At 39.7% G+C, this 25,235-nt stretch overlaps 1 protein-coding gene across 1 annotated transcript in view; it reads right to left on the bottom strand.

Annotated features, from left to right (window-relative positions):
• Positions 1-2,277: 2,277 nt before the first annotated feature.
• LOC113885486 (zinc finger protein 37A-like) overlaps positions 2,278-25,235 on the bottom strand; it is a 35,327-nt gene continuing 12,369 nt past the window's right edge. Inside the window, 5 exon segments of the mRNA XM_027530869.1 lie at positions 2,278-3,409; positions 3,412-4,701; positions 7,622-7,642; positions 9,902-9,976; positions 10,460-10,586. Coding sequence (XP_027386670.1) covers positions 3,384-3,409; positions 3,412-4,701; positions 7,622-7,642; positions 9,902-9,976; positions 10,460-10,586 — 1,539 coding nt within the window. The 3' untranslated portion in view covers positions 2,278-3,383.

The raw sequence follows: 25,235 nt of genomic DNA, 5'->3' as shown, positions 1-25,235 counted from the left end.
ATTTACTTCTCCAGGGGATCTTCCTGACCCAGGGATTGAACCTGGGTCATCCGCATTGTAGGCAGACACTTTACCATCTGAGCCACTGGGGAAGCCCTTTCCTTCCTTACAGAGCTGTATTCCTACATATTTTATTCTTTTCTGGGGATGATAAATTGTATTATTTCCATAATTTTTCTTTCTGATCTTTCATTCTTATTGTATAGGAGAGCAGATTTCTTTGCATTAATTTTGTACCCTGCAACTTTACCAAACTCATTGATTAGCTCTGGTAATTTTCTGGTAGCATGTTGAAGATTTTCTACATATAGTATGTCATCTGGAAAAAGTGACAGTTTTACTTTTTTTCCAATTTGGATTCCATTTCTTTCTTTATTTGATTGCCTTGGCTAGGATGTCTAAAACCATGTTGAATAAGAGTGGTGAGAGTAGATATCCTTACATCCTTATTGTGTACTTCCTTGTCTTCTTTCTGATATTAGAGGAAATATTTTCAGTATCTCACCATCGAGAATCATGTTTGTTCTAGGTTGGTTGTGTTTATGGCCTTTACTATGCTGAGGTAGTTTCCCTTTTTGCCCACTTTCTGGCGAGCTTTTTTTTTTTTTAAATCATAAATGCTGTTGAATTTTGTTAAAAGCTTTTACTTCATCTATTTAATTTTTAAATACAGTGTAGCACATTGATTTGTGTGTTTTGTGACGAGTTCTTGCAATCCTGAGATAAATCCCACTTGATCATGGTGTGTGATCCTTTGAATGTGTTGTTGGATTCTGTTTGCCATTATTTTGCTGAATAATTTTTTATCTGTGTTAATCAGTGATATTTTTATATCTGTTCATCAGTGTCATTGATGTCATTTTCTTTTTTGTGTGTGTGTGTGTTTTTTTTTTTTGCCTGATTTTGGTATCAGAGTGATGTCAGCCTTGTAGAATGAATTTGGTAATGTGCCTCCCTCTGCAATTTTCAGAAAGACTTTGTGAATAAGTATTAACTCTTCTCTAAATGTTTGCTAGAATTTGCCTGTGAAACCATCTTTTCCTGGACTTTTGTGTGTTGGAAGACTTTTAAACTATACTTTCAATTTCATTACTTGTGATTGGTCTGTTTCCCAATCTGGGAAAATCCTAACCTGGTTCAGTCATAAAAGGTTATACCTTTCCAAGAATTTGTCCATTTCTTCCAGATTGTTGATTTTATTGGCATATAGTTGCTTGTAATAGTCTCTTATGATCCTTTGCATTTTTGCAGTGTCAGTAGTAATTAATCCTTTTTCATTTCTGATTTTCTTGATTTGAATCCTCCCCTTCCTTTTTTTTTTCCCCCTAGATCAGTATGGCTAAAGGTTTATCAGTTTTGTCTTCTCAAAGAATCAACTTTTATTGTTCTTTGCTATTGTTTTCTTCATTTCTATTTCATTTCTGCTATGAACTTTCTTTCCTTCTACTGACTTTGGGTTTTGCTCTTCTCTAGTTGCTCTAGGTGTGAAGTTAGATTGAGATTTTTGTTTCTTGACATGAGATGGAATTATTATAAACTTCTTAGAACTTTTTTTGCTCCATCACTTAGGTTTTGTATCATCGAGTTTTTATTGTAATTTGTGTATTTTTTATTTCCTCTTTGATTTCTTTGGTAATCTCTTGGTTATTTAGCAATGCAGTGTTCAGCCTCCATGTTTGTATTTTTTTAGTTTTCCTATAACTTGATTTCTAATCCCATAGCGTTGTGGTCAGAAAAATTGCTTGATAAAATTTCAATTTTCTTAAATTTTCTGGGGCTTGATTTGGGACAGAAGATGTGATTTTATTCTGGAGAATGTTTCATGTGCACTTGAGAAGAAAGTGTACTCTGCCACTTTCAAGTGGTGTATTGTGTAATATAAATTAAATCTATCTGGTCTGTTGTGTCAGTTAAAACTGTATTATTTTGTCTGGATGATCTGTCCATTGGTGTAAGTGGGGTGTTAAAGTCTCCCACTACTGTGTTACTGCCAATTTCCCCTTTTATGGCTGTTAGCATTTACTTTATGTATTGAGATGCTCCTAATTGTTGTATCTTTCTTGGATTGCTCCCTTGATCACTGTGTAATGTATTTACTTATAACATTCTTTAAAGTCTGTTCCATCTGATATGAGTATTGCTATGCCTGCTTTCTTTTTGATTCAGGTTTAAATGGAATATCTTTTTAAATCCTCTGACTTTCAATCTGTATGTGTCCCTAGGTCTACAGAGGGTCTCTTGTAGATGGCATATATACAGGTCTATATTTGCATCCATTCTGCCAGTTTGTATACCTGATTAGTATTTTGTGGGGAAATACTTAGAGATTATGCCAGTATTCTGTCCTTCATTAAGCTTCTACATACAAAGTAGTAGACTATGTATGTTCAGGCCCTCTCAGCTGACAGATCCATAAAACACACACACACACACACACACACACACACACACACACACACACAAAACCACTAATATAACTATTTCTGTGTATTTAAAATATGAGTTACAGTCCAGTGCAACCCTCCAAGACGTTTTCTAGCTTGTTTCCATTTTAACAGATACCTTTTCCAACAGTGAGGAATTTGACTTTAAACATCTTCCACACATTTACTTATCTGCCCAATGTTACCAACACATCAGCCATGCTGTCTTTTTCACCTGCACTCAGAACTCTTGATACACGTGGACAGAACACCTTTCTTATCCCCGATGGCAGACTTGTGGGGAGGCCTGTAGGAGGGCCAGCAGACATTTGAATTCCTTACAACCACTGATTCCAGTTCACATCTAATACCTTAAATTGGAAGGAACAGCACACTGAGCATTGGCCATACTGTATAAATGCTCTGTCTAAATGCAGGCATTCTCCACATTTCACTGATTGATTAGACTAGGTTTAACCTAGAGCTTCTTTCCATTTAAAACAGAAGTATTTTTCTGGTAATTACTGTCTGATGTCCACTGAGATGCTACTTCAGACGTTTCACACAACTGCAATAAAAGTATCACCTCAAAGTAAATGCTTTCCTATAATTTCCTATAGTTTGTGCATTTTCTCTGGCCTGTGGATGAAGTCTTTTCTACAAATACTGATAGAGGGTTTACCTTGATTTCTCTGATATTTAGTGACGTGTAGTTTGGGGCAGAAGGTTCCCTGTATTCATTCACCAATAGGTCTTCTCTATTCTGAGCTTAATTCCAGTAGAAGATTTTTCTATGTCCTGAATATCTTCATATTATTTGCTCCCTTCTCTAAGTTATTTATTTGCTCCCCTCTGTAAGTTAGCTGCTGTATTTTAAGAACTGACTTTAGACCAAAGGTGTTCTCAAAATCCTAACAGATTTTTCTCCCCACTTGTTCTTTGTTCTATAAACTGTTAACTTCACCCAGAGTGATTTCCCTCATTATACCTATAGGGTTTCTTCTCACATGTGTTCTCTGATGTACAGTAAGTTTTGACTTCACATAGAATGATTTTCTGCAAACATTACATTCATAGGGTTTCTCCCCTGTGTGTGTTCTGTGATGTGCAATGAGTTTTGACTTTTCACAGAATGATTTTCCACATTCATTACATTCATAGGGTTTCTGTCTTACATGAGTTCTCTGATAAACAATTAGAGCTGACTGCTGACGGAAATTTTTTCCACATTCAGTGTATTCATAGGGCTTCTCACCTGTATGAGTTCTCAAATGTTTAGTGAGAGTTGACTTCTCAGAGAAAGATTTCCCACATTCACTACATTCGTAAGGTTTTTCTTCTGTGTGAGTTCTTTGATGTTTAATTAGGTCGGATTTTCTTAGGAAGGCCTTCTCACATTCATAACATTCATAGGGCTTCTCCCCTGTGTGTGTCTTCTGATGTACAGTAAGGACTGACTTAAATGAGAAGGCCTTCTGACATTCATGACATTCATATGGTTTCTCCCCTGTGTGTGTTCTATGGTGTTGGGTGAGGGTTGACTTTTCACTGAAGGATTTTCCACATTCTTGACATTCATAAGGTTTCTCCCCTGTATGAATTCTCTGATGTTTAATGAGATCTGAATTCTTGTAGAAACTTTTCCCACATTCATGACATTCATAGGATTTCTCCCCTGTGTGGGTTCTCTGATGTTTTGTGTGGGCTGATTTCTGCTTGAATGTTTTTCCACATTCATAGGGTTTTTCTCCTGTGTGTATGCTCTGTTGTGCACCAAAGACTATGGTTCCACATTCATTATATTTAATTATATTGTCAATTGAGTAGGTCGTCTGAATTGGAGTCAGGTCTGCCTTTTGGCTCGAAGGGTCAACACTATGTTCAAAGAGAATGGAGTCCTCAAAGAAATTTTCTCCACATTCATTAAATTCATAGTGATTCTCTTTTGGATGTGTTCTTTGAGCAATGAGAGGTGAAATATCACAGGTTTTTCTGTATTCGGTGTATTCACAGGTGTTTTGTCCTGTGTAAGGTTTCTTAAGTTTAACAAAGAGTGAATTCACATGGAAAGCTTTCCTACATTCATTGTATTCAAAAGGTTGCTCCAAAATTTGAATTTTTTGATGCTGAACAGAGTCTTCATTAAGACAGAGGCCATTCTCATTTTTATTATATTCATAAGACTTCTCTCCATAATGAATTCTTTCATGCTTGTCATCATGGGACCATTTTCTACCTTTGTTAAAGTCAAACTTCTTTCTGCTGTTGTTAATTAATTCTGAAATAGAGGGACAAGAAAGATTAGTTCACAAGGATATTTAGAGGAAACAGTATTAGGTTTGGGGTAGTTGGTCATTTTAGGTCCTAATCTCTTCATGCCTAGAGTATGACAACAGTGTATACATCCAATTTCATCTCTTTTTCAATTCTACCCAGGAGCAACAAGTCCATATTCTAAAAGCACTGATTCATAAAGGAACAGTACTAAAACCCATGCAATTCTGTTTCTAGCTCTGATTCATGATGAATAAAAATATGCGACAAAAGAGCACGGCAGTGAACCACTCTTGCCGCAGGATCAGACTCACAGCTCTATTCTAGTCAGTGTGTGTGTGCTCATGTGCACGCTCAGTCGTGAAAAACTTTTTGCAACCCCATGGACTGTAGCCCACCAGGCTCCTCTGTCCATGGCATTTTCTGCAAGAATACTGGAGCAGGTTGCCATTTCCTCCACTGGGGGATTGTTATGTTCTCTTTATTATAATACATCAGAGTTACTCATCAGGAGACCTCTCCTGACCATCAAACCCTGTTTCAATCCCTTCTGGCTTTTCCCCCAAATAAATCTCAATCCTGCTTTCACATACATGTTTCAACATCTCTGTATACCATGAAAATGATAAAATTCTAAACCTGGTCCTAAAATTTCATTATCTTTAACCTTACGATTTTTTTGGTTATGTGTACCTGTGTTTACTCCTCTGCTATCTATAATCCTATATGAGTGAGTGATAGTTACTCAGTCATGCCTGACTTTTTGCAACCCCCTGGACTGTAGCCTGCCAGGCTCCTCTGTCCATGGAATTCTCCTGGCAAGGTTACTGGAATGGGTTGCCATTTTCTTCTCCAATAATTCTCTATATTCTTGAGTTTAATGTCCTAAGTGAAAACTCATTTATAATTTTACTTTATTGTAATACAGCTGATTTACAGTGCTGTGTTAGTTTCTGGTATACAGGAAAGTGACTCAGTTATACATATTCTTTTTCATATTCATTTCCATTGTAGTTTATTACAGCATACTGAATATAGGACCTTGTTATTTATTCTACATATAACAGTTTCTATATGCTAAGTCAAAACTTCCAATGCATCCCTTCCCTATCCCTCTAGCCTTTGGCAGTCACAAGTATGTTCTCTGCGTCTGTTTCATAGATAAGCTTGTTGGTGTTGTATTTTAGATTCTGAACAAAAGTGGTATCATATGGTGTTTGTCTTCCTGACTTACTTAATATGATAATATCTGCTGCTGCTAAGTCGCTTCAGTTGTGTCCGACTCTGCGACCCCATAGACGGCGGCCCACCAGGCTCCCCTGTCCCTGGGATTCTCCAGGCAAGAACACTGGAGTGGGTTGCCATTTCCTTCTCCAATGCGTGAAAGTGAAAAGTGAAAGTGAAGTCGCTCAGTCGTGTCTGACTCTTAGCGACCCCATGGACTGCAGCCTACCAGGGTCCTCCATCCATGGGATTTTCCAGGCAAGAGTACTGGAGTGGGGTGCCATGATAATATCTAGGTCCATCCATATTCCTAAAAGTGGTTATTTCCCTTCTTTTTTATGGCTGAGTAATCTTTGGCCACCTCATGTGAGGAGTTGACTCATTGGAAACGACTCTGATGCTGGGAGGGATTGGGGGCAGGAGGAAAAAGGGACGACAGAGGAGATGGCTGGATGGCACCACTGACTCGATGGATGTGAGTTTGAGTGAACTCCGGGAGTTGGTGATGGACAGGGAGGCCTGGCGTGCTGTGATTCATGGGGTCCCAAAGAGTCGGACACAACTGAGCAACTGAACTGAACTGAATATTTCATTGTATATATGTATCACATCTTTATCCATTTCTCTGTTGATGGACATTCAGGTTGGAAGACTATTTATAATAGTCTTGACTATTATAAATATTGCTGCAGTGAACACTGGGGTACCTGTTTCTTTTTGAATTACAGTTTTCTCTGAATACATGCTCAGGAGTGGGATTGCTGGATCATAGGGTAGTTTTATTTTTTAAGGAACGTCCATACTGTTCCCCATAGGGGCTGTATCAATGTATAGTTGCACCAGCAGTGTAGGAGGGTTCCCTTTTCTCCACACCCTCTCCAGCATTTATTGTTTGTAGACTTTTTGATGGTAGCCATTCTGTGGTGTGAGGTAACACCTCATTGTAGTTTTGATTTGTATTTCCCTAATAATGAGCAATGTTGAGCATCTTTTCATGTGCCTATTGGCCATCTGGATATATTCTTAGGAGAGAGATCTATTTAGCTCTTCAGCCAATTTTTGGTGAGTTGTGTGAGATGTTTGTATACTTCGGAAAATAATTTTTGTTGGTTCTGAAGGGTTTAAGTATCATTGAGACAGTTTTTTAGCCATCATTTTACAAACATTGAATGAATATACATTTCTCCAGGTAAGCCCAGCTGTTTAACCCCATAAATTGCTTTTTCATCTACTGTCATCCACTCCTCACTGTTCCCCTAGTTCTGTCTTCTCTGTGTGTTCCAGCCCACCCACCTTTAGATGTATAGGTGTATGGGACTGTCTGGTGTCCTGTTGTGTTGGGCAGAGGAATTTGGTGGTTTACAGATTTTACTGCTTGTAGATTGAAGGCAAATAACAAAACAAATATCTCAACTATAACCATAGTGACATCACTCAAAAGGGTAATTTTTAAAAACAGCTTGTGTTGTTTTGTGGATACTGCATCAGACTATATGGTATAAATTAGTTTGTCCTAAACCCTAGAGAAAGTCATCTTAATCAGGGAAAGAAGTTTTTGTGGGTGAAAATTTAGTGTTCATGCCTAGAATCTTATACTACCGGAGACAGAACAAGTTCCCGTGATGGATAATTTTTGCCTTTGGGGGCATTAAAAGGCTTAGGTTGTCAGGGAAGGTAGTATACAAAGGAGACCACATGACCAAGGTGGTCTTCAGATGGAGCTACTTTGGGAGATGCCTTTTGGAAAAGTAATAGAGTTTTCTAATGAGTTCCCATTGAAATCTGTTGCCTGACCCATTAGAAGCTGATAATGGGTCTCTAGCCTAATGCACCTACTTTTGGGTGGATCACTTGGAATCTACCAGACAACCTGTAAAAAAAAAAAAAACAAGCATAATCTGGGATTATGTTTGTGTGTGTGAAAATCTGGCATTAATTTGTCCTTTAAGTGTGAGCCCTCTGATAACAGGGATAGTTATCAGAATGTTCAAATATTTGTGCAAGCCCCTGATACTGAAAGAAACCTCAGACATGCAGTCTGTAAGCAGTTTTCCTATAGTGTGGTTACTCCATTAGAAAGAGGTGTGAAATTTGTTCTTGAATTTAGCTGAAGAGATTCATGACCCTGCCTCAGCCTAGAAGGCATTTAAACCAGCTTCATTTGGCCAGAATTGTATGTATAGCAAAATGTGGCACTGACTTCATTGCAGTTCAAGGCACAATGTGGGCAAAATACTAATGTATCCTGCTTCACCTGGGTACAGCTAGGCCAGGTAAAACCTTCATTTTAAAGGCTAAAACAAAATGAGAAATGGCTCATTATATAGAAAAATTGGCCTGAAGTCACCTATGGAGAAGTAAAATGAGTGGCACTGTGGGATTCCACAAAATATAATTTTACTTTGCTGCAGTTAGAACTTTGTGAGCGAATATTAACAAAATTTGGAACCTAAATTTTGGAGAGTAATTTATTACATATGGATAGAATGCTAGAGAGATTTCCATTTCAGTGGGGGTGCTTAAACCTGGGACCCTGATGCAATCTTTGGTATAAGGCTGGAGACAAAGTGTTCTTTTTTTTCTTCTTTTTCCCTGAAGAAATTTGTCTACCAAAAAGTTAAGAGAAAGATCTCCAAATCTTCTCTCTCGTCTCTCAGGAGAGGGAGCGCTACCTGTCCCTTCTACAGAACATTGCTCAGATTCATTGTTAGTGTTCTTCACCTGCAATACCAACTTTAGTAGGACTCCTGGCTTTTCTCTCATTGCACCAAGAGAGCAGGTACATCAGACCACATAGTAGTTCATATTAAGAAAATATAATTCATCATTATTCTGTTCCAGAAACTGTATGTACTGTATTTATGATATTGACAAAAATAAATATCTACAATTTAACACTCTGAAAATCTCCACAACTTCAGACCCAAATGGCTTCAGTGGTGAAATTTTCCAAACACCAAAGAATTTATTGTAAAAATCATCAAGAAACAATGTTCTCTTGACTCATCTTATGAAAATAAGTGTATATGCAAAACAGGAAACAAACTTACAGTTGCTTAAGGGGAGACTGAAGGGTGGAGGGACAAATTAGGGGTTTGGTTTAAGAGATACAAACTGTTATGTATAAAACAGATAAGCAACAAGGATATACTGTATAGCACAGAGAATTATATGCATTGTCTTGTAATAACTTATAATGGAGTATAATTTGCAAAAATATTGAATTACTATGTTGTTCACCTGAAACTAATACTGTAAATCAACTAGTTAAAAAGTGTAGTACTATTTTTCAAATACTGAAAAATTCAAAATAAATCTTTTAAAACAAGTATGTTTCAAATATGTACCCCAACTATGTTTCAGTAACAGAATGGAGGGACAAGTTCTGGGATAGTCACAATGGAACACTGCAAAGCAATAAATTACTGATACACGGCATGAATGACACACACAGTGCTGATCCAAAGAAGGCAGACACATTATATAATATATACATAGTGCACGTAGATTTACATATAGTACATACTGTATGACTACAATTATCTGAAGTTAAAAACAGGCAAACTTGATCTATGCTAATAGAAGGGGGAGCAATGTTACTGGGAGGACAACACCAGGGGGCCTTCTGGGGTGATTAAAAAATTGTTCCATATGTTCATCATGATTGACATATGGGTGTCTCTGTATAGACTATTTTATTTACTTGAATGCTTAAACATTTGCATTTAACTCAATATATAATTTATACCTTAAAAGATACCACCATTTTGACACTGGGAAGATATGCATGATTCAATGACACTGAATACTTGAGCCATGTTAATGTGCATTCCAAAGGTCCAAAGCCACAAAAACATGATTCCTGAAGACCCTTTCAACGGTCTTAATCTCTGAACTAACCCTTTGTGATCTTATTTTCTCCTAAACAGCACGGGGCTTATACTCCCACTGACTCTCCCATGTGGGACACTGACTTGAGCACTCTTCCTCCAATATCCATGGCTCCTCTCCTTGCTCCAATTTGAGGATCACTTCTGGCTTAGGGATACAGTACCCTGTTAATGAGGATTATATGACTTGAAATAAATTGGACAGAGCCTTTGAAGGAACATGACAGTGTACTTCAAAGAATATACAATTAAAGAAGGCTCATTTAATCCTATTATGGGGCAGAGGTGGCTCCCCTGGTGGCTCAGAAAGTAAAGAATCAACCTGCAATGTGGGAGATCCGGGTTTGATTCCTGGGTTGGGATGATCCCCTGGAGAAGGGAATGGCAACCCATTCCAGTGTTCTTACCTGGAGAATTCCATGGACAGAGCCTGGGGGACTATTGTCCATGGGGTCACAAAGAGTTGGATATGACTTGGCGTGAGTAGAGGACAACACATTCTTTCTGGTACTCAAAAGGGATAAACTGACCTTGGTCTCTAAATCCCAAACCTAAGTATTATTTTAGTCTACAAAAATCCCACAAGTTTCTATAAGTAAGAAAGGATATGTACACTGGGAGTCTACGTGGGAAATAAGTGCTACCCACCCACTGAGATGAGGTGGCTGTAGTTCTCTAGCATCACATCCCTATACAGCATCCTCTGAGCTGGATCCAGGTGTTGCCACTCCTCCTGAGTGAAACCCACAGTCACATCCCTGAATGACAGTAATCCCTAGAAAACCACACTTTGGCTCAATCTCCAGGGGTGAGAATCAGGTGATTGATGTGGGGGAAGAAAAAGAATTTAAAGACTAATTCTTACCATTTTCCTGTAAAAATGTTAACAAAGGATCTTTACTTTGTAGCTTACACTTTGGAGTTAAAATGTGTATAGTATTACACTTTGTGATTAAACAAAAGAAACCACAGTAGAGATACCGTTGGCAAATTGGTTTATTACTTAATGGAAAAATATCCTCATGCCTTTATATGACTGAAATTGTCCTAGTTTTTGAGAATTCCAAGTTGAATAATTTAGTCTTCCTGGTCTAAACTTATAAGGAAACATATCAAGACATACCTACCATATAACTTAAAGGATTCATATCACAAATACATGCAATGCCGACAGAGATCATAAAGAGATGCTATGCAAGTCCATGTGAGAGTGTCAGCACCCTGGATTTCAATAAGCAGATAACACTTTCAGTGCTTATATAGAAATAGCAGTTTCTTTGCAAATATATGGCAAAACTGCTGGAAAAGAAAATGTGTAGCAAGCCAATGGACTGCACAGCAGGACAGAAGAGCAAGTCTGAAGCTGTGATGAGATGAAGGCTGTAGAAGCAGGGGGAGAGGGTTTGGGGGAAGGAAACCAGGGACTATATTTGGCTTAAATTCTGTTGGTGATCTCCAGATATTTCATCACTCAACCTAATCCATAAAATTCTTGAGCAACCGCTAGTTTTATTTCTCTATAAATTAAATATTATCAATTCACATATAAGAACTCAATTCTGTTCTTACTTTTCAGATAAAAATCTAAACAAACAAGCTAGTACTTTCTTCCTGTGTCCTAAAGAATAGACAGTATGTGACATACACACAGTTATCTTGCACACTCCCTTGGGGCACAGCCTCCCTCTCTCCCCTACCTCTACTCACCCCAGGTCATTGCTGTGAATAGCAGGAAGCCAATGGTGAAATGGAATACACAATTCAGTACCACTTAAACTAACTGTTGCTGAGGAAGCAGTGATCCTAAAGTAGGGTGGAGACTGCACTGGAGGCACTGTTGGAGCTGGATCGCCTATAGTAAGGAGGCAGCAGCAGCAGAGAGGCTAAACAGACAGCTTGGTGAACAGAGGGAGAGAGGAAGAGTTACTCTCCGAGGGTCGGCATGATCTATGTTAGAGGTTCTGGAAGCCTCTTGTCAAGTCTGGGGAAACAAAAGGAAGAGCAGGGTAGACATACAGTGAAATGAAACAGACATAGAGTACACCAAATAAACACAACAAAAAAGTGGAATATCAACTGGAAGTTTGGATAGATGGTTCTGGAAAAGATGAGAGAGCTCTAGTATTAAAAAAAACTTGGGTGAAAATGGCAACTCCATGTCACTGGGGTCACCAGAGTGAATCAGATGGTCACAGAGGAGATAAGGAAAGAAAGAAATGCCAGCACAGAATATGAAGGAATGCCAATATTTGAGTGGCTGATAGAAAAAAGAAAAATAGGCTAGAAAAAAGAAAAATAGGCTATGAAAGCCAAGAAGAAATTTTTTGAAATGTAAGAAAAGAACCAAATTACAGGAGAATAATAGGAAATAATAAGTAACAATTTCACAAGTAGCACAGTTTCACAAATAACTGACACTTCCAATTAAAGATGGCAGACTTAAAACACATCTACTTCTGAAGCCGCTGATGCCTCCAGCAATATAAGTGGAAGAAACAATAAAAATAAATGTGCAAATAACAGAATGTACTGGAAGATAATTTTATTCAACTTCTAGATTATATGAGCAGATAGTATTAGACAGAAACTACAAGCATGGTACCTGTAATTTATATAAGCACAGATGTGTAAGCTTCCAACCACAGCCAGTGACCACCAAGCTCTAAGCCCTCCAACCAGGGCTAAGGGTCAGCATAGGTGGTAAGACGAATGGCAAAATAACTGACAGTTGACTGCTAGGGCATTTTAGTGTCCCCCTTACTCTGTGGAGATCCAGCAGTTAGTGAAGACCAAAGTTGAAGAGCAGCCATTCTATGAAGTTGGACACTTAAAGCTCTCTCTATATAGTTGGCCCTCCATATGTACAGGGTCCACATCCACAGATTAAACCAACTATGAACTGAAATATTTGGGGGAAAAAAACTAGAAAGTTCCAAAAGGCAAAACTGAATTTGTCACATACCAGCAACTATTTACAACTACATACTATTTAAATAGTATTTACATCATATTTGGTATTATAAGTAATCTAGAGACAATTTAAAGTATATGAGAGGATCTATCACAAAGGAGGCAAGAATATATAATGGGGGAATGACAGCTTCAACAAATCGTGCTGGGAAAACTGGACTACATGCGCACACCATAAAAAGTAAAACTCAAAATGGATTAAAGACTTAAATGTAAGGCCTGAAACCATAAAACTTCTAGAAAACACAGGCAGGGAACTTCCTTGGTAGTCCTGTGGTTAGGACTCTGTGCTTCCATGGCAGGGGGCCTGGGTTCAAACCCTGGTCAGGGAACTAAGATTCCACAAGCCATGTCCAAAAAGAAAAAGCTAATAACCCCTGACCCCCTAAGACCTATGGGCACTACCTTCTCTTTAACATTAGTCTTAGTACCATCGCCAGGCTGACCATCGGCAACAAGAAGAACCAAGAGATACGGGGCATCAAATGTTGACTGTCACTGGAGAAGCCCAGTTGTCTATGAAGCCTCTATTGCAAGATGGTGTCTCCTCTTTTCTTTGAACAGGGAAAGTAAGCAGGAAGCCCAATTTTGGAGAGCTCAGCTATTTTTATTCTTGGTTTTCTGTTGCCTTCCTTCTACAAGTATATTAGAGAGCCATTGGAGACAGAAAACTATGAGGTGTTGCTTTTTATAAATGACTATGAAAGCTTTTATCGCTGCTATACCCTTAAGAGCCTAAGCTCTATGCTTTTTGAAATTTTAGGGAGAATGAGCCTATAATTTCAAGATACCTTAAATAGCAAAATTTGAACCACGTCTTCCAAGTGTCATTCTTCATAAATCTATTTAGAATCAAGCTTAAAAATGACCACCAGCAAATCATTTTCGTAGCCTACATGGCAACTGAATATTCTTCTGTTTAATTTTTCAGCACTGCTTTGTTATAAGACATAGGTTGCAAAATATAATAAGCTATTTGTATTGTAAGCTGAAAAGAATGAGAATCATAGAGTAGATCTGCAGCAATCTCTTCTGAGGATGGCAAGAAAAATAGACATTTCAACTGTGCCTTTAGATTCGCAGTCAGGTTGATGGAAACAAATAGCCCCAGGTCATTCACCTTAAAACCTAAATAAAGAAACAGTCGGCCAACTAGAGGTGTAGAATTGGTATAGACTTTAAAGGCTCAAGAGACAGTTTTCTATGACAGTTAACCTGGGGTATCCTCTAATGCACATTAATGAAGTCTCCTTTATGTACAGTTGGGAAGGTCCCCTGGAGGAAGAAATGGCAACCCACTCCAGTATTTTTGCCTAGAGAATCCCATGGACAGAGGAGCCCGGCGGGCTACAGTCCATGGGGTCACAAAAAGTCGGACACAACTGAGCGACTAATACTTTAGCAATGTTTTGGACATTCTACTTAAATAAGGGAAACAAAAACAAAAACTACCAGGTAGGGACTAGATGAGACTAAAAAGCATTTGTACATTGAAGAAAACTATCAACAAAATGAAAAGGCGGCCTAGTGAATGGGAAAAGACATCTGTAAATAAATATACAATAAGGGGTTAATATCCAGTGTATATAAAGAACTCATACAGCTTGACATAAAAAAAAAAAAAAAAAAAACAGTTAAAAATGGGCAGGGACTTGAACAGACATTTTTCTAAAGAAAACATACAGATGGCCAGTAGAAAAATAGAACAGTTTCTGGCTACCAAGTGGCAGCGGTTGGGGAGGGAGGAATTAGATGAAGGTAGATAAAATGTAAAAACTTTCAGTTATAAATAAGTACTATGGATTAAGTACAGCTGATAAAGATAATTTACACTGCTACACATTATTAAATGAAAGTTGAGAGCAGACAATCCTGAGTTCTCATCAAAAGGAAAAACATTTTTTTCCTGTTCCTTTAGTGTTGTGTCCATGAGACAATGGATATTCACTCAGCTCACTGTGGTAATCATTTCATGATGTAAGTCAAATCATTATATTGTACACCTTAAACGTAGGTGCTATATGTCAATCACATCTCAGTAAAAGTGGGAAAAATTTAAAAGTACATGGCATGATGTGAGTAGGTTATATGCAAATATTACACTATTTTATGTATGGAACTTGTGCATCTGCAGATTTTGATATCTTTGGGAGGTATCTGGAACCAACCCCCAGCAGATACCAAGGGATGAGCATATATGGACAATATGGATAATTCTGCCCAAAGTTAACTAAGAAATAAAACTCTTCAAACTTCAGTCCCCCATAATGTTGTGGTTCAGTTGCTAAGTCATGTCTGACTCTTTCTGACCCTGTGGACTGCAGCATGCCAGGCTCCCCTGTCCTACACTATCTCCTGGAGTTTGCTCAAATTCATGTCCATTGAGTCGGTGATGCCATTCAACCATATCACCCTGTGCTCCCACCCCCACCTTGCCTTCAATCTTTCCCAGCATCAGGGTCTTTTTTCAGTGAGTCGGGGGTTTGCATCAGGTGGCCAAAGTATTGGAGCTTCAGCAACAGTCCTTCCAGTTAATATTCAGAGTTGATTTCCTTTAGGATTGACTGGTTTGATCTCCTTGCAGTCCAAGGGACTCTCAAGAGTCTCCAGCACCACAATTCGAAAGCATCAGTTCTTCATCCCTCACCCTTCTTTATGGCCCACATCTCACATCCATATATGACCACTGGAAAAACCATAGCTTTGACTGTATGGATTTTTGTCAGCAAAGTGATATCTCTGCTTTTTAATATGCTGTCTAGGTTTGTCATAGCTTTCCTTCCAAGAAGTACACAGTTTTTTAATTTTGTGGTTATAGTCACTGTCCATAGTGATTTTGAGTGAACTCCGGGAGACAGTGATGGACAGGGAGGCCTGGCGTGCTGCGATTCATGGGGTCGCAAAGAGTCAGACACGACTGAGCGACTGAACTGAACTGAACTGATAGTGATTTTGGAGCCCAAGAAAATAAAATCTGTTACTGCTTCCACCTTTTCCTCTTCTATTTGCCATGAGGTGATGGGACTGGATGCCATGATCTTAATTTTTTGAATGGTGAGTTTCAAGCCAGCTTTTTAACTCTCCTTTACCACCCTTACTGAGAGGCTCCTGAGTTCCTCTTCACTCTCTGTCATTAGAGTGGTAACATGGATGTACCTAGAGAGTACCAAGTGAAACAAGTGAGAGAAGAACATGGATGTACCAAGTGGGTGCCAAGTGAAATAAACAATACAGAGAAAGACAAATAATGTATGATTTCACTTATATCTGGAATCCAAACAAATATATGAACAGATATAACCAGACAGAAACAGAGTCATTAAAAAGAACAAACCAACAGACCTTGGTGCTCTGATTCCAAGACACATCACCCTCCATTTCAGAAACTGAAGGGGGACCTCCTGCTTGCCTGCCTGGCCTGAAGGAAAGTCCTCTGTGTCTATCCCTAGCCATTACCTACAGAACCTTGTGGTAAGAAACATCCACATCTACATCCTTAACTATCCATTTACTTTGCCATAGTTACCGAAGCTAATCAAACTAGATCTTCATAGAGAAATATGAAAAGAAAATGATGACATCAAGCAAGTAGGGAGAACCAAAGCATTAAAAGTAAGCCATCAGAATGAATAGAATGATTGAAGAGTAAGGGAGGGGGGAAGTACAAAAATAAGGGTAAGTAGTGAAATATTCTCAGAGAAGGCAATGGCACCCCACTCCAGTACTCTTGCCTGGAAAATCCCATGGGCAGAGGAGCCTGGTAGGCTGCAGTCCATGGGGTTGCGAAGAGTCGGACACGACTGAGTGACTTCACTTTCACTTTTCACTTTCATGCATTGGAGAAGGAAATTGCAACCCACTCCAGTGTTCTTGCCTGGAGAATCCCAGGGACGGGGGAGCCTGGTGGGCTGCCGTCTATGGGGTTGCACAGAGTCGGACACGACTGAAGCGACTTAGCAGCAGCAGCAGCAGTGAAATATTCTAAACAAAATCCTCAAAGAGGGACTTCTTTGGTGATCCAGGGGTTAGGACTCAGTGCTTTCACTGCTGTGGCTGAGTTCAATCCCTGGTTAGGGAACTACTATCCCACAAGCTGTGTGGCATGGCCAAAAAAAGGATATGCAAAGATATTCAAAAGAATATTGCTTCGACATAAAGTGAGAACAGCTGTCTATAAGAATCCATCAGAGAGAAAAAAGAGTACTTGGAAATGTTCATATTTGCTTAAATTGTGGAAACATAAGATAAATGCTCTCAAAAGGTTACTAGAAAACGAACTTGACAAAGAATACAAAATTGTCTCTCAAAATAAAAATCAGAAAATAATGAGTTTATAAAATGTGAATGAATTCAGAGATAAATACCACTCTAAAAGAAATCCTAGGACAGACCACATAGGATAAAGGAAAGAAGAAAAGAAATAACAGCACATATGCCCAAAGAGATAGATGAATCTTCAGATTTAAAAGACACACTGAATACAAAGGATGGTTTCTGGAAAAAAATAAAAATGTGTATGTAGCTCCACCTGATGAAATTTCTGAAATACAAGTAAAAATCCTTAAACATCTATGAAAGTAAACAAGTAATGACTGACTGCAAAGAAATGAGAATCAAACTGATACCTGATTCATCCTCAGCAGAAATCAGTAACAGAGGAAAGGAAGAGAGAGAGATGCTTACAATTTTCTGAAGACAGTAACTTTTTTTTTCCTGCCAAGAATTATATAGCCAGCCAAAAAGCCATTTATACAACAAAGAAAAACAAGTATATGATAAAATTAAAAACCATACATCCCTGAGCCTGTTTTATAGAATTATTCCAGAGTATACACTATCGAAACAGCAGAATCCAAGAAAGAGAAACATGACACGAGGTAAGTGAGAATGTAAGAGATCAGCATTAAATAGTTTCCAGTAAAGCCAGAGAAGACAGTTATCGGGGTTATAAATGGAAGGGAAGTGGTTCTGTTTACTGAACAGGTGGCATAAGACTGTCAACATCTTGAGAAGTACATGTACCCAAAGCATCCCTCCATAATGACCATGGACAGTGCTGCAGGCTGAGGACTCAGACTGAGCTGCCCTGAAACAAGAGAAGTGGCATTGTTCCACCAATGAACAAAGAATTTACATAAAGAAGTGCTGAAATAGGCAACCTAAAACGAGATGATAAAACCTGCAATAAAAGACAAAACAAGTTCACTGTCATTTATTGCAGTGGGCTCAAACCCAGGTAAAAAGTCTCAACCATTTTCAGTGTTCCATTGAATAAATCACTCCATCTACCTTCCACATATAACCCTTTGTTGACTATCATTCATCGCCTCTAAAATGATATAAAAAGAGCACTGGAATTATATGACCTAATAAAAGGATGGTACCTTCAGGGCCTCACACATGGTCATTCTTCAATTACAGCTCTTCTACAGGTCAAGAGCTACTGTTCTCACAAATTACTTTTGATATTGCAACAACAAAATAACCTGAATACTTCAAGCAAGTCTAACTTATTAGCATTCCATTTTTTAAGAATAGAAAAAGTATTAATATTCAACATATAAATAAACCATTAAAATGATTTCTATAAAACATGAGATGAGATGGGGGAGAGAGTAAAACCTGCTGGAAAAATCACATCTTGTTCATAGTTTTGAAATATATACAAATATCAAATTATGTTATATGTCTGAAATTAACATAATATTGCAAATCAAAAAGAATTCAGTCCAGGCAGAAAACCAGTAGGCATTGTTCAAAAACATTTTAAGACCAAAGAAAAACCCATAGCTACCTGGGCAAAAGATTACTTACAGACATACAATAGGTTACCTAAAGCCTGGGGAAAAATGTTGGGGATAGAGTTTTTTTTTGGGGGGATATTAACCAAAAATACTTGTGTACACTAGGGAATTTAGAAAGTCATACACATACCCAGGATAGGTTGCATTCCTAAGAAAGACCTCAGAAGACCTAAGCTTGTATGCTGTAGTTGATCTCTACATGCAGTGCAAGCAGGATACTGTCGAGAGCCACGTTAGGCATTACTGACAAAATGGAGGCATGGCCCCAACTCCCTCTCTTTGTCCCGCAGGCACGGACTCGGGATGAAGGAGTTAGGCCTTGTGATTCTGACTTGTTTTTTCCTCTCCTCGGCTGAGTTGACTGAAAAGAATATTAAGGTGCTTATCATTCTTGAGAGGAGCATGAGAAGGCACAAAGCCTTCTGCAGCTGTGCTCAGAGAATAATTCATAAAGTTAATCATTGACATTTGTTCAAGGACTTTTACAAAAGAGTGTTCCAGGATGAATACATAGGCCGCAGCTTGAAGCCATGGGAGGGATTGCTATCTGAAGCCTATTTGTGAGGAAAGTGTTTATGGCAAAGGAGTTTGCTGAATTTAGGGCTTAGGAATAATTAAAATAGTTAGAAGCTAAAGATTTAAGGAATGTTGTAATGTTAGCATATTCTACTATAGTGTATAGAGATTAGGAACTTTAGAGATATTAATAGCTAGAAGCCCTTTTTAAGAAATAGTGAGCTTAAGATACTAGGGGCAAACAGGACTTAGAAAGATAAGAAATATGCTGAGGTTTGTATGCAGCCCAGACTTAAGCATGAGTTACAATGTAATCACAAGTTAAAGTAAACACTATTCTGAGAGAACCACTGGAGCAGAAACTCTGTTTGAAGGGCAATAATGATTTATGGAGACAATAAATCTGGGTGAAGGCAAATTGAAAATGTCAAACTCTGACCTAATGCTTTTGTTAAAGTATAAAAAGAATCTTAAGCTTGAAATAAAGTTATGCAGTCCAAGAAAAATGAGAGGCTGCATCATGACTCGCCGACACCACCCATCTCTTCAGGTTGATTCCCTGGCTGCTGGAGCTGGACTCTGACAGGATACGAAGGCTAGGGCAACTGAACATGGGCGTGCTAAGTCCTAAAGAATAACTCTAGATCTGTGTCAATTTGCAAAGACTGGGAAAGGTGGTTGCTTGGGAGGTTTTGGTTGTTTTATTTTTCTTCCCAGCTTTCAAGGAACAGTCTGTCAAAACACTAACTGAACACAAGCTAAAAGAACAGAAAATTCAGTGACCACAGACGATAAAGAGACACGTGTACCCCAATGTTCATCGCAGCACTGTTTATAATAGCCAGGACATGGAAGCAACCTAGATGTCCATCAGCAGATGAATGGCTAAGAAAGCTGTGGTACATATACACAATGGAGTATTACTCAGCCATTAAAAAGAATACATTTGAATCAGTTCTAATGAGGTGGATGAAACTGGAGCCTATTATACAGAGTGAAGTAAGCCAGAAAGAAAAACACCAATACAGTATACTAACGCATATATATGGAATTTAGAAAGATGGTAACAATAACCCTGTATACGAGACAGCAAAAGAGACACTGATGTACAGAACAGTCTTTTGGACTCTATGGGAGAGGGAGAGGGTGGGATGACTTGGGAGAATGGCATTGAAACATGTATAATATCATATATGAAACGAGTTGCCAGCCCAGGTTCAATGCACAATACTGGATGCTTGGGGCTGGTGCACTGGGATGACCCAGAGGGATGGTATGGGGAGGGAGGAGGGAGGAGGGAGGAGGGTTCAGGATGGGGAATACATGTATACCTGTGGTGGATTCATTTTGATATATGGCAAAACCAATACAATATTGTAAAGTTAAAAAATAAAATAAAACATAAAAAAAAGAAATACCTTGCAAAAACAAAAGCAGATTGAAATTCATATGGGTAACTATAGCCTTCAACAATCAAAAACAGAAAAATCTGGAAAAGAGCAAGAAAGTAATTTCTAAAATTACAATGTTACTTTTCAACAACAACAAAATCACAAAGCATACAAAGAAACAAAAAAGTATGGCCCAATCAAAGGAAAAATGTAAACTGACAGAAAGGTTCTTGAGGAAGACCAGACACTGAAGTTCCTAAACAAAGACTTTACTCAAAAAGCTAAAACAGAAATAGGAGTCAAGATGGTGGAGCAGGACATGGAGTTCATTTCTCCCTACAAATATATCAGGAATACATCTACAAGTGGGACAATTCTCCCAGAACACCTGCTGAACAGTAACAGGGATCCTCAGACACCTGTAAGGGCAAGATTAATCCTCAGGTAACCAGGTAGGACCAAAGAAAGAAAATGAAAAGTGGCAATGGATGGGACCTATGCCCCTAAGCAGGAGAGGAGGTTCCCACACCCAAGGAAGCTCCCTCACTGGGGGTAGGGGGATCAGTTGGAATAAAAAGGGGGGCTTCAGGGGTTTGGAGGAGAGTGTAGCACCTTTCTGTGGCAGGCAGGACAGAGTGAGATCTATACAGGTGGTCTGTGCCACAGCTTTGCATGCTCCAGGCGGAGACATGTGTCTGCCAGTGTGATGGGGGCTGGATGCTGAACAGGGTGTTTGGAGAGCAGACCCAGAAAGAGGACTGGTATTGCCTGTGAGGAGGCTGCCTGAGAATGGGCATGAGGAGCACCTTAACTGGGAATGCTCACGGAAGAAGCCTGGGCTGCCACAGAACTGAAGCAGAATTGTTCAGTGACACACAGAGAGAGGAGTCACCACTGTAGCCTCTGTCCCCACATGCTGGTTGCTTGCACTATGGGCACTAGGGGGGCACCTGCTGGAGTGGGCTGGTGTGGCCCTGGTTGCCACCTCTGGCCCCTCCCACTTGGTGGGCAAGTGTGCCACAGTTAGTCATTGCCTCTGCCCGCTCCTGCCTGGGAGGGCCCACGCACCCTTGATCCCTTCCCACCTGCGAGGGCTTCATGTGCTCTGGGATAACCCTGGGAGGAGACGCCGATAGGTAGTGCACATGAAGACGGAAGATAAAACCACAACTGAACCCCAGGGGCTGTGCAGCTAAGGAAGAAGATCTGAAATCTCTCCTCCAGGCTGGCTGCATGAACAAACGATTTACTCCCCCGAACCAACTTTGTAGACATGGCACCTACATAACATCTAAACATATACAACAGCTCTCGCAAATGAGATGGGTCTAGCTATAGCAGCTGGGGGCTCTGGGGGCTCTAACATGTGGGGGATGGGCCGGGCTGAGCTGTCCCCATAACACAGTGGGTCCAGATGCATGATTACTGCAATCCTGGGACCTGACCTCAGTGAATCCAGGCTGGTGACCTGATGAAAACAATTGGCCTGAGAGAAGCCAGAGCCAACTGCTAGAACACCTACAGTTAAGGTCAGGCTGTGAGCAGTGCCAGAAACAGTATAATCTGTGAGTATGGACAGTGGGTGACATAACCGAGCGTGCTTGCAGATGAATAGCTCCACAACAGGAATATTCAGTGGCTTCTCCCCCAGTGGGAGTGCTCCAGTACCACCGCAGATCAGAAACACAGCTGAAAAACAGATGTACTCCAACAGCTAGGGAGGGCAGTGACACCACAGAGCAAAGGAGAGGCTCCGCTCAATATCCAGGTAAGGCTGTGGTCACCACAACATCACTCACAGCTCTTAAGGTGATAAGCATAAGCTGAAGAGCAAGGTGGCACACATTCAAACTAAAAACAGCCCTTGGACCAAAAAATGTTAAAACCCACACAGGCTACACAGAGACATTCCCACGTTAAAAACAGCCCTCCAAGACAGTATGAGGGTTTGATATTGGGAGGAAGATCTCCAGAGCATGTAGCCTTGAATCCCAGTGGGGCTTCAACTGGTCATGCAGGAGCTCCACAGGGCTGGGGGAAACATAGACTACATGCTTGGAAGGTGCACTTAAGGTCTTGTGCAGTGTGACCCAGCTCAAAGCAGTACTTCCAAAGGAACCTGGGCTAGACCTACCTAGTGGTCTTGGAGGGTCTCCTGGGAAGGTGGGGATTGGCTGTAGCTCACCATGGGGGAAAGAATACTAGTAGTGAAGGCCCCAGGGAACTGTGGTGTGAATACTCATCTAGGTCCCCATTCTGGCACCAAGATCTGATCCTACCCAACAACCTGAAGGCTCCAGTGCTGTAAAGTCTCAGGCTAAACATTCAAAAGCAGAGACGTTACTTTGTCAACAAAGGTCCGTCTAGTCAAGGCTATGGTTTTTCCTGTGGTCATGTATGGATGTGAGAGTTGGACTGTGAAGAAGGCTGAGCACCGAAGAATTGATGCTTTTGAACTGTGGTGTTGGAGAAGACTCTTGAGAGTCCCTTGGGCTGCAAGGAGATCCAACCAGTCCATTCTGAAGGAGATCAGCCCTGGGATTTCTTTGGAGGGAATGATGCTGAAGCTGAAACTCCAGTGCTTTGGCCACCTCATGCAAAGAGCTGACTCATTGGAAGACTCTGATGCTTGGAGGGATTGGGGGCAAGAGGAGAAGGGGACGACAGAGGATGAGATGGCTGGATGGCATCACTGACTCGATGGACATGACTTTGAGTGAACTCCGGGAGTTGGTGATGGACAAGGAGGCCTGGCGTGCTGCGATTCATGGGGTTGCAAAGGGTCGGACACGACTGAGTGACTGAACTAAACTGAAACAAACCAACAAGACAGGAGCAGGGCCCCACCCACCAGCATACAGACTGCCTAAAGTCATACTGTGCTCACAGCCACCTCACAAGCAAACTCTTTGATACAGCTTTGTGTACTAGAGGAACTACACCCAGCTCCATCCCACAGAGAGCACTCACCAGTCTCTCTGACAAGGAAGCCTGCACAAGTCCCTAGACCAACCTCACCCACCAGGGGCCAGACATGAGAAGGAAGAGGAACAATAATCCTAAAACCTGAGGAAAGGAGACCACAAACATATAAATTTAGAGAAAATGAGATGACAGAGAAACATGCTGCAGAAGAAAGAACAACCTAACGACCTACAAGAAAAACTAAATGGAGAAAGGCAATCTACCTGAAAAATAATTGACAGTAATTATAGTAAAGATGATCCAAAATCTCAGAAAAAAAAAATGGAGGCACAGACCAAGAGGATACAAGACATGTTTAACAAAGAGCTAGAAGATTTAAAGAACAGAGATGAATAACATAATAATACTGCAATGAAAAATTTACTGGAAAGAATAAATAGGATAACTGAGGTAGAAGAATGAATAAATGATCTGGAAGACAGTGGTAGAAATACTTCCACAGAACAGGATAAAGAAAAAGGAATGAAGAGAAATAAGGACAGTCTCAGAGACCTCTGGGACAACATTAAAAGCAACAATTGAATCGATTATAGCTGAAAACTTCCCCTATCATGGAAAAGGAAACATTCACCCAACTGGAGGAAGCCGAGTCCCATATAGGATAAACAAAAGGAGGAACACATGTTAACAAAATGTTGAGACACATGTTAATCAAGCTAACGAAAATTAAATACAAAGAAAAAAACCATAAAAGCAAAAAGGGAAAAGCAACAAATAATATACAAAGGACTCCACACAAGGTTATCAACTGATTTTTCAGCAGAAACTCTACAGGCCAGAAGGGAGTGACACGAAATATTTAAAAGAAAGAAAGATAAAAGTCTATAGCCAAGAATACTCTACTCAACAAGGCTCTCTCATTCAGATTTGACAGAGAAATCAAAAGCTTTACAGACGAACAAAAGCTCAGAGAATTCAGCACCAGCAAACCAGCTTTAAAACAAATGCTAAAGGAACTTCTCTAAGAGTAGAATAAAGAGGTCACAACTAGAAACAAGAAAATCATAAGTGGGAAAGCTTACCAGTAAAGGCAAACACACAGTAAAAGTAGGAAATCATCCACACAAATATGATATCAAAGCTAGCAACTGTTAGATGAGGAGAGTACTAATGCAGGAAATGAGGACTGCAAACTGAAAGACCAGCAACTTAAAACAATCTTATATAGACCACTATATTGAAACCACATTAAAACACACAAACACACGGGAACTACAAACCGAGAAACAACAGATGCACACACAAAAAGAAAAAGGAACCCTAACACAACACAAAAGATAGTTATCAAACCACAAGAGAACAAAGAGAAAGGAAAGAAAAAGACCTACAAAAACAAATCCAAAAATATTCAGAAAATGGCAACAGGCACATACATATCAACAAATACCTTAAATTTCAATGGATTACATGCCCAAACCAAGATACAGATTTGCTTAATGGATACGAAACTAAGACCCATATACATGCTGTCTACAAGAGACCCACTTCAGATCTAGGGACACATACAGACTGAAAGATGCTGGATGGAAAAAGATGTTCCAGCAAATGGAAATAAAAGGAAAGCCAGTGTAGCAATACTCCTATCAGACAAAATTAGACTATGAAACAAAGACTGTTACCGAGAGAGAAGGAAAGACACTACATAACGACCAAGGGATCAACCCAAGAAGAAGCTAAAACAATTGTAAGTATATATGCACCCAACAAAGAAGCGCCTCAATATTTAAGGCAAAATCTATCAACCATAAAAGGAGACAT

The sequence above is a fragment of the Bos indicus x Bos taurus genome, chromosome 28 (genome assembly GCF_003369695.1).
Source record: "Bos indicus x Bos taurus breed Angus x Brahman F1 hybrid chromosome 28, Bos_hybrid_MaternalHap_v2.0, whole genome shotgun sequence".
NCBI classification, from domain to species: Eukaryota; Metazoa; Chordata; class Mammalia; order Artiodactyla; family Bovidae; genus Bos; species Bos indicus x Bos taurus.
Note: the sequence above shows the minus strand (reverse complement) of the source record. Positions and strands in the feature narration are given on the sequence as shown.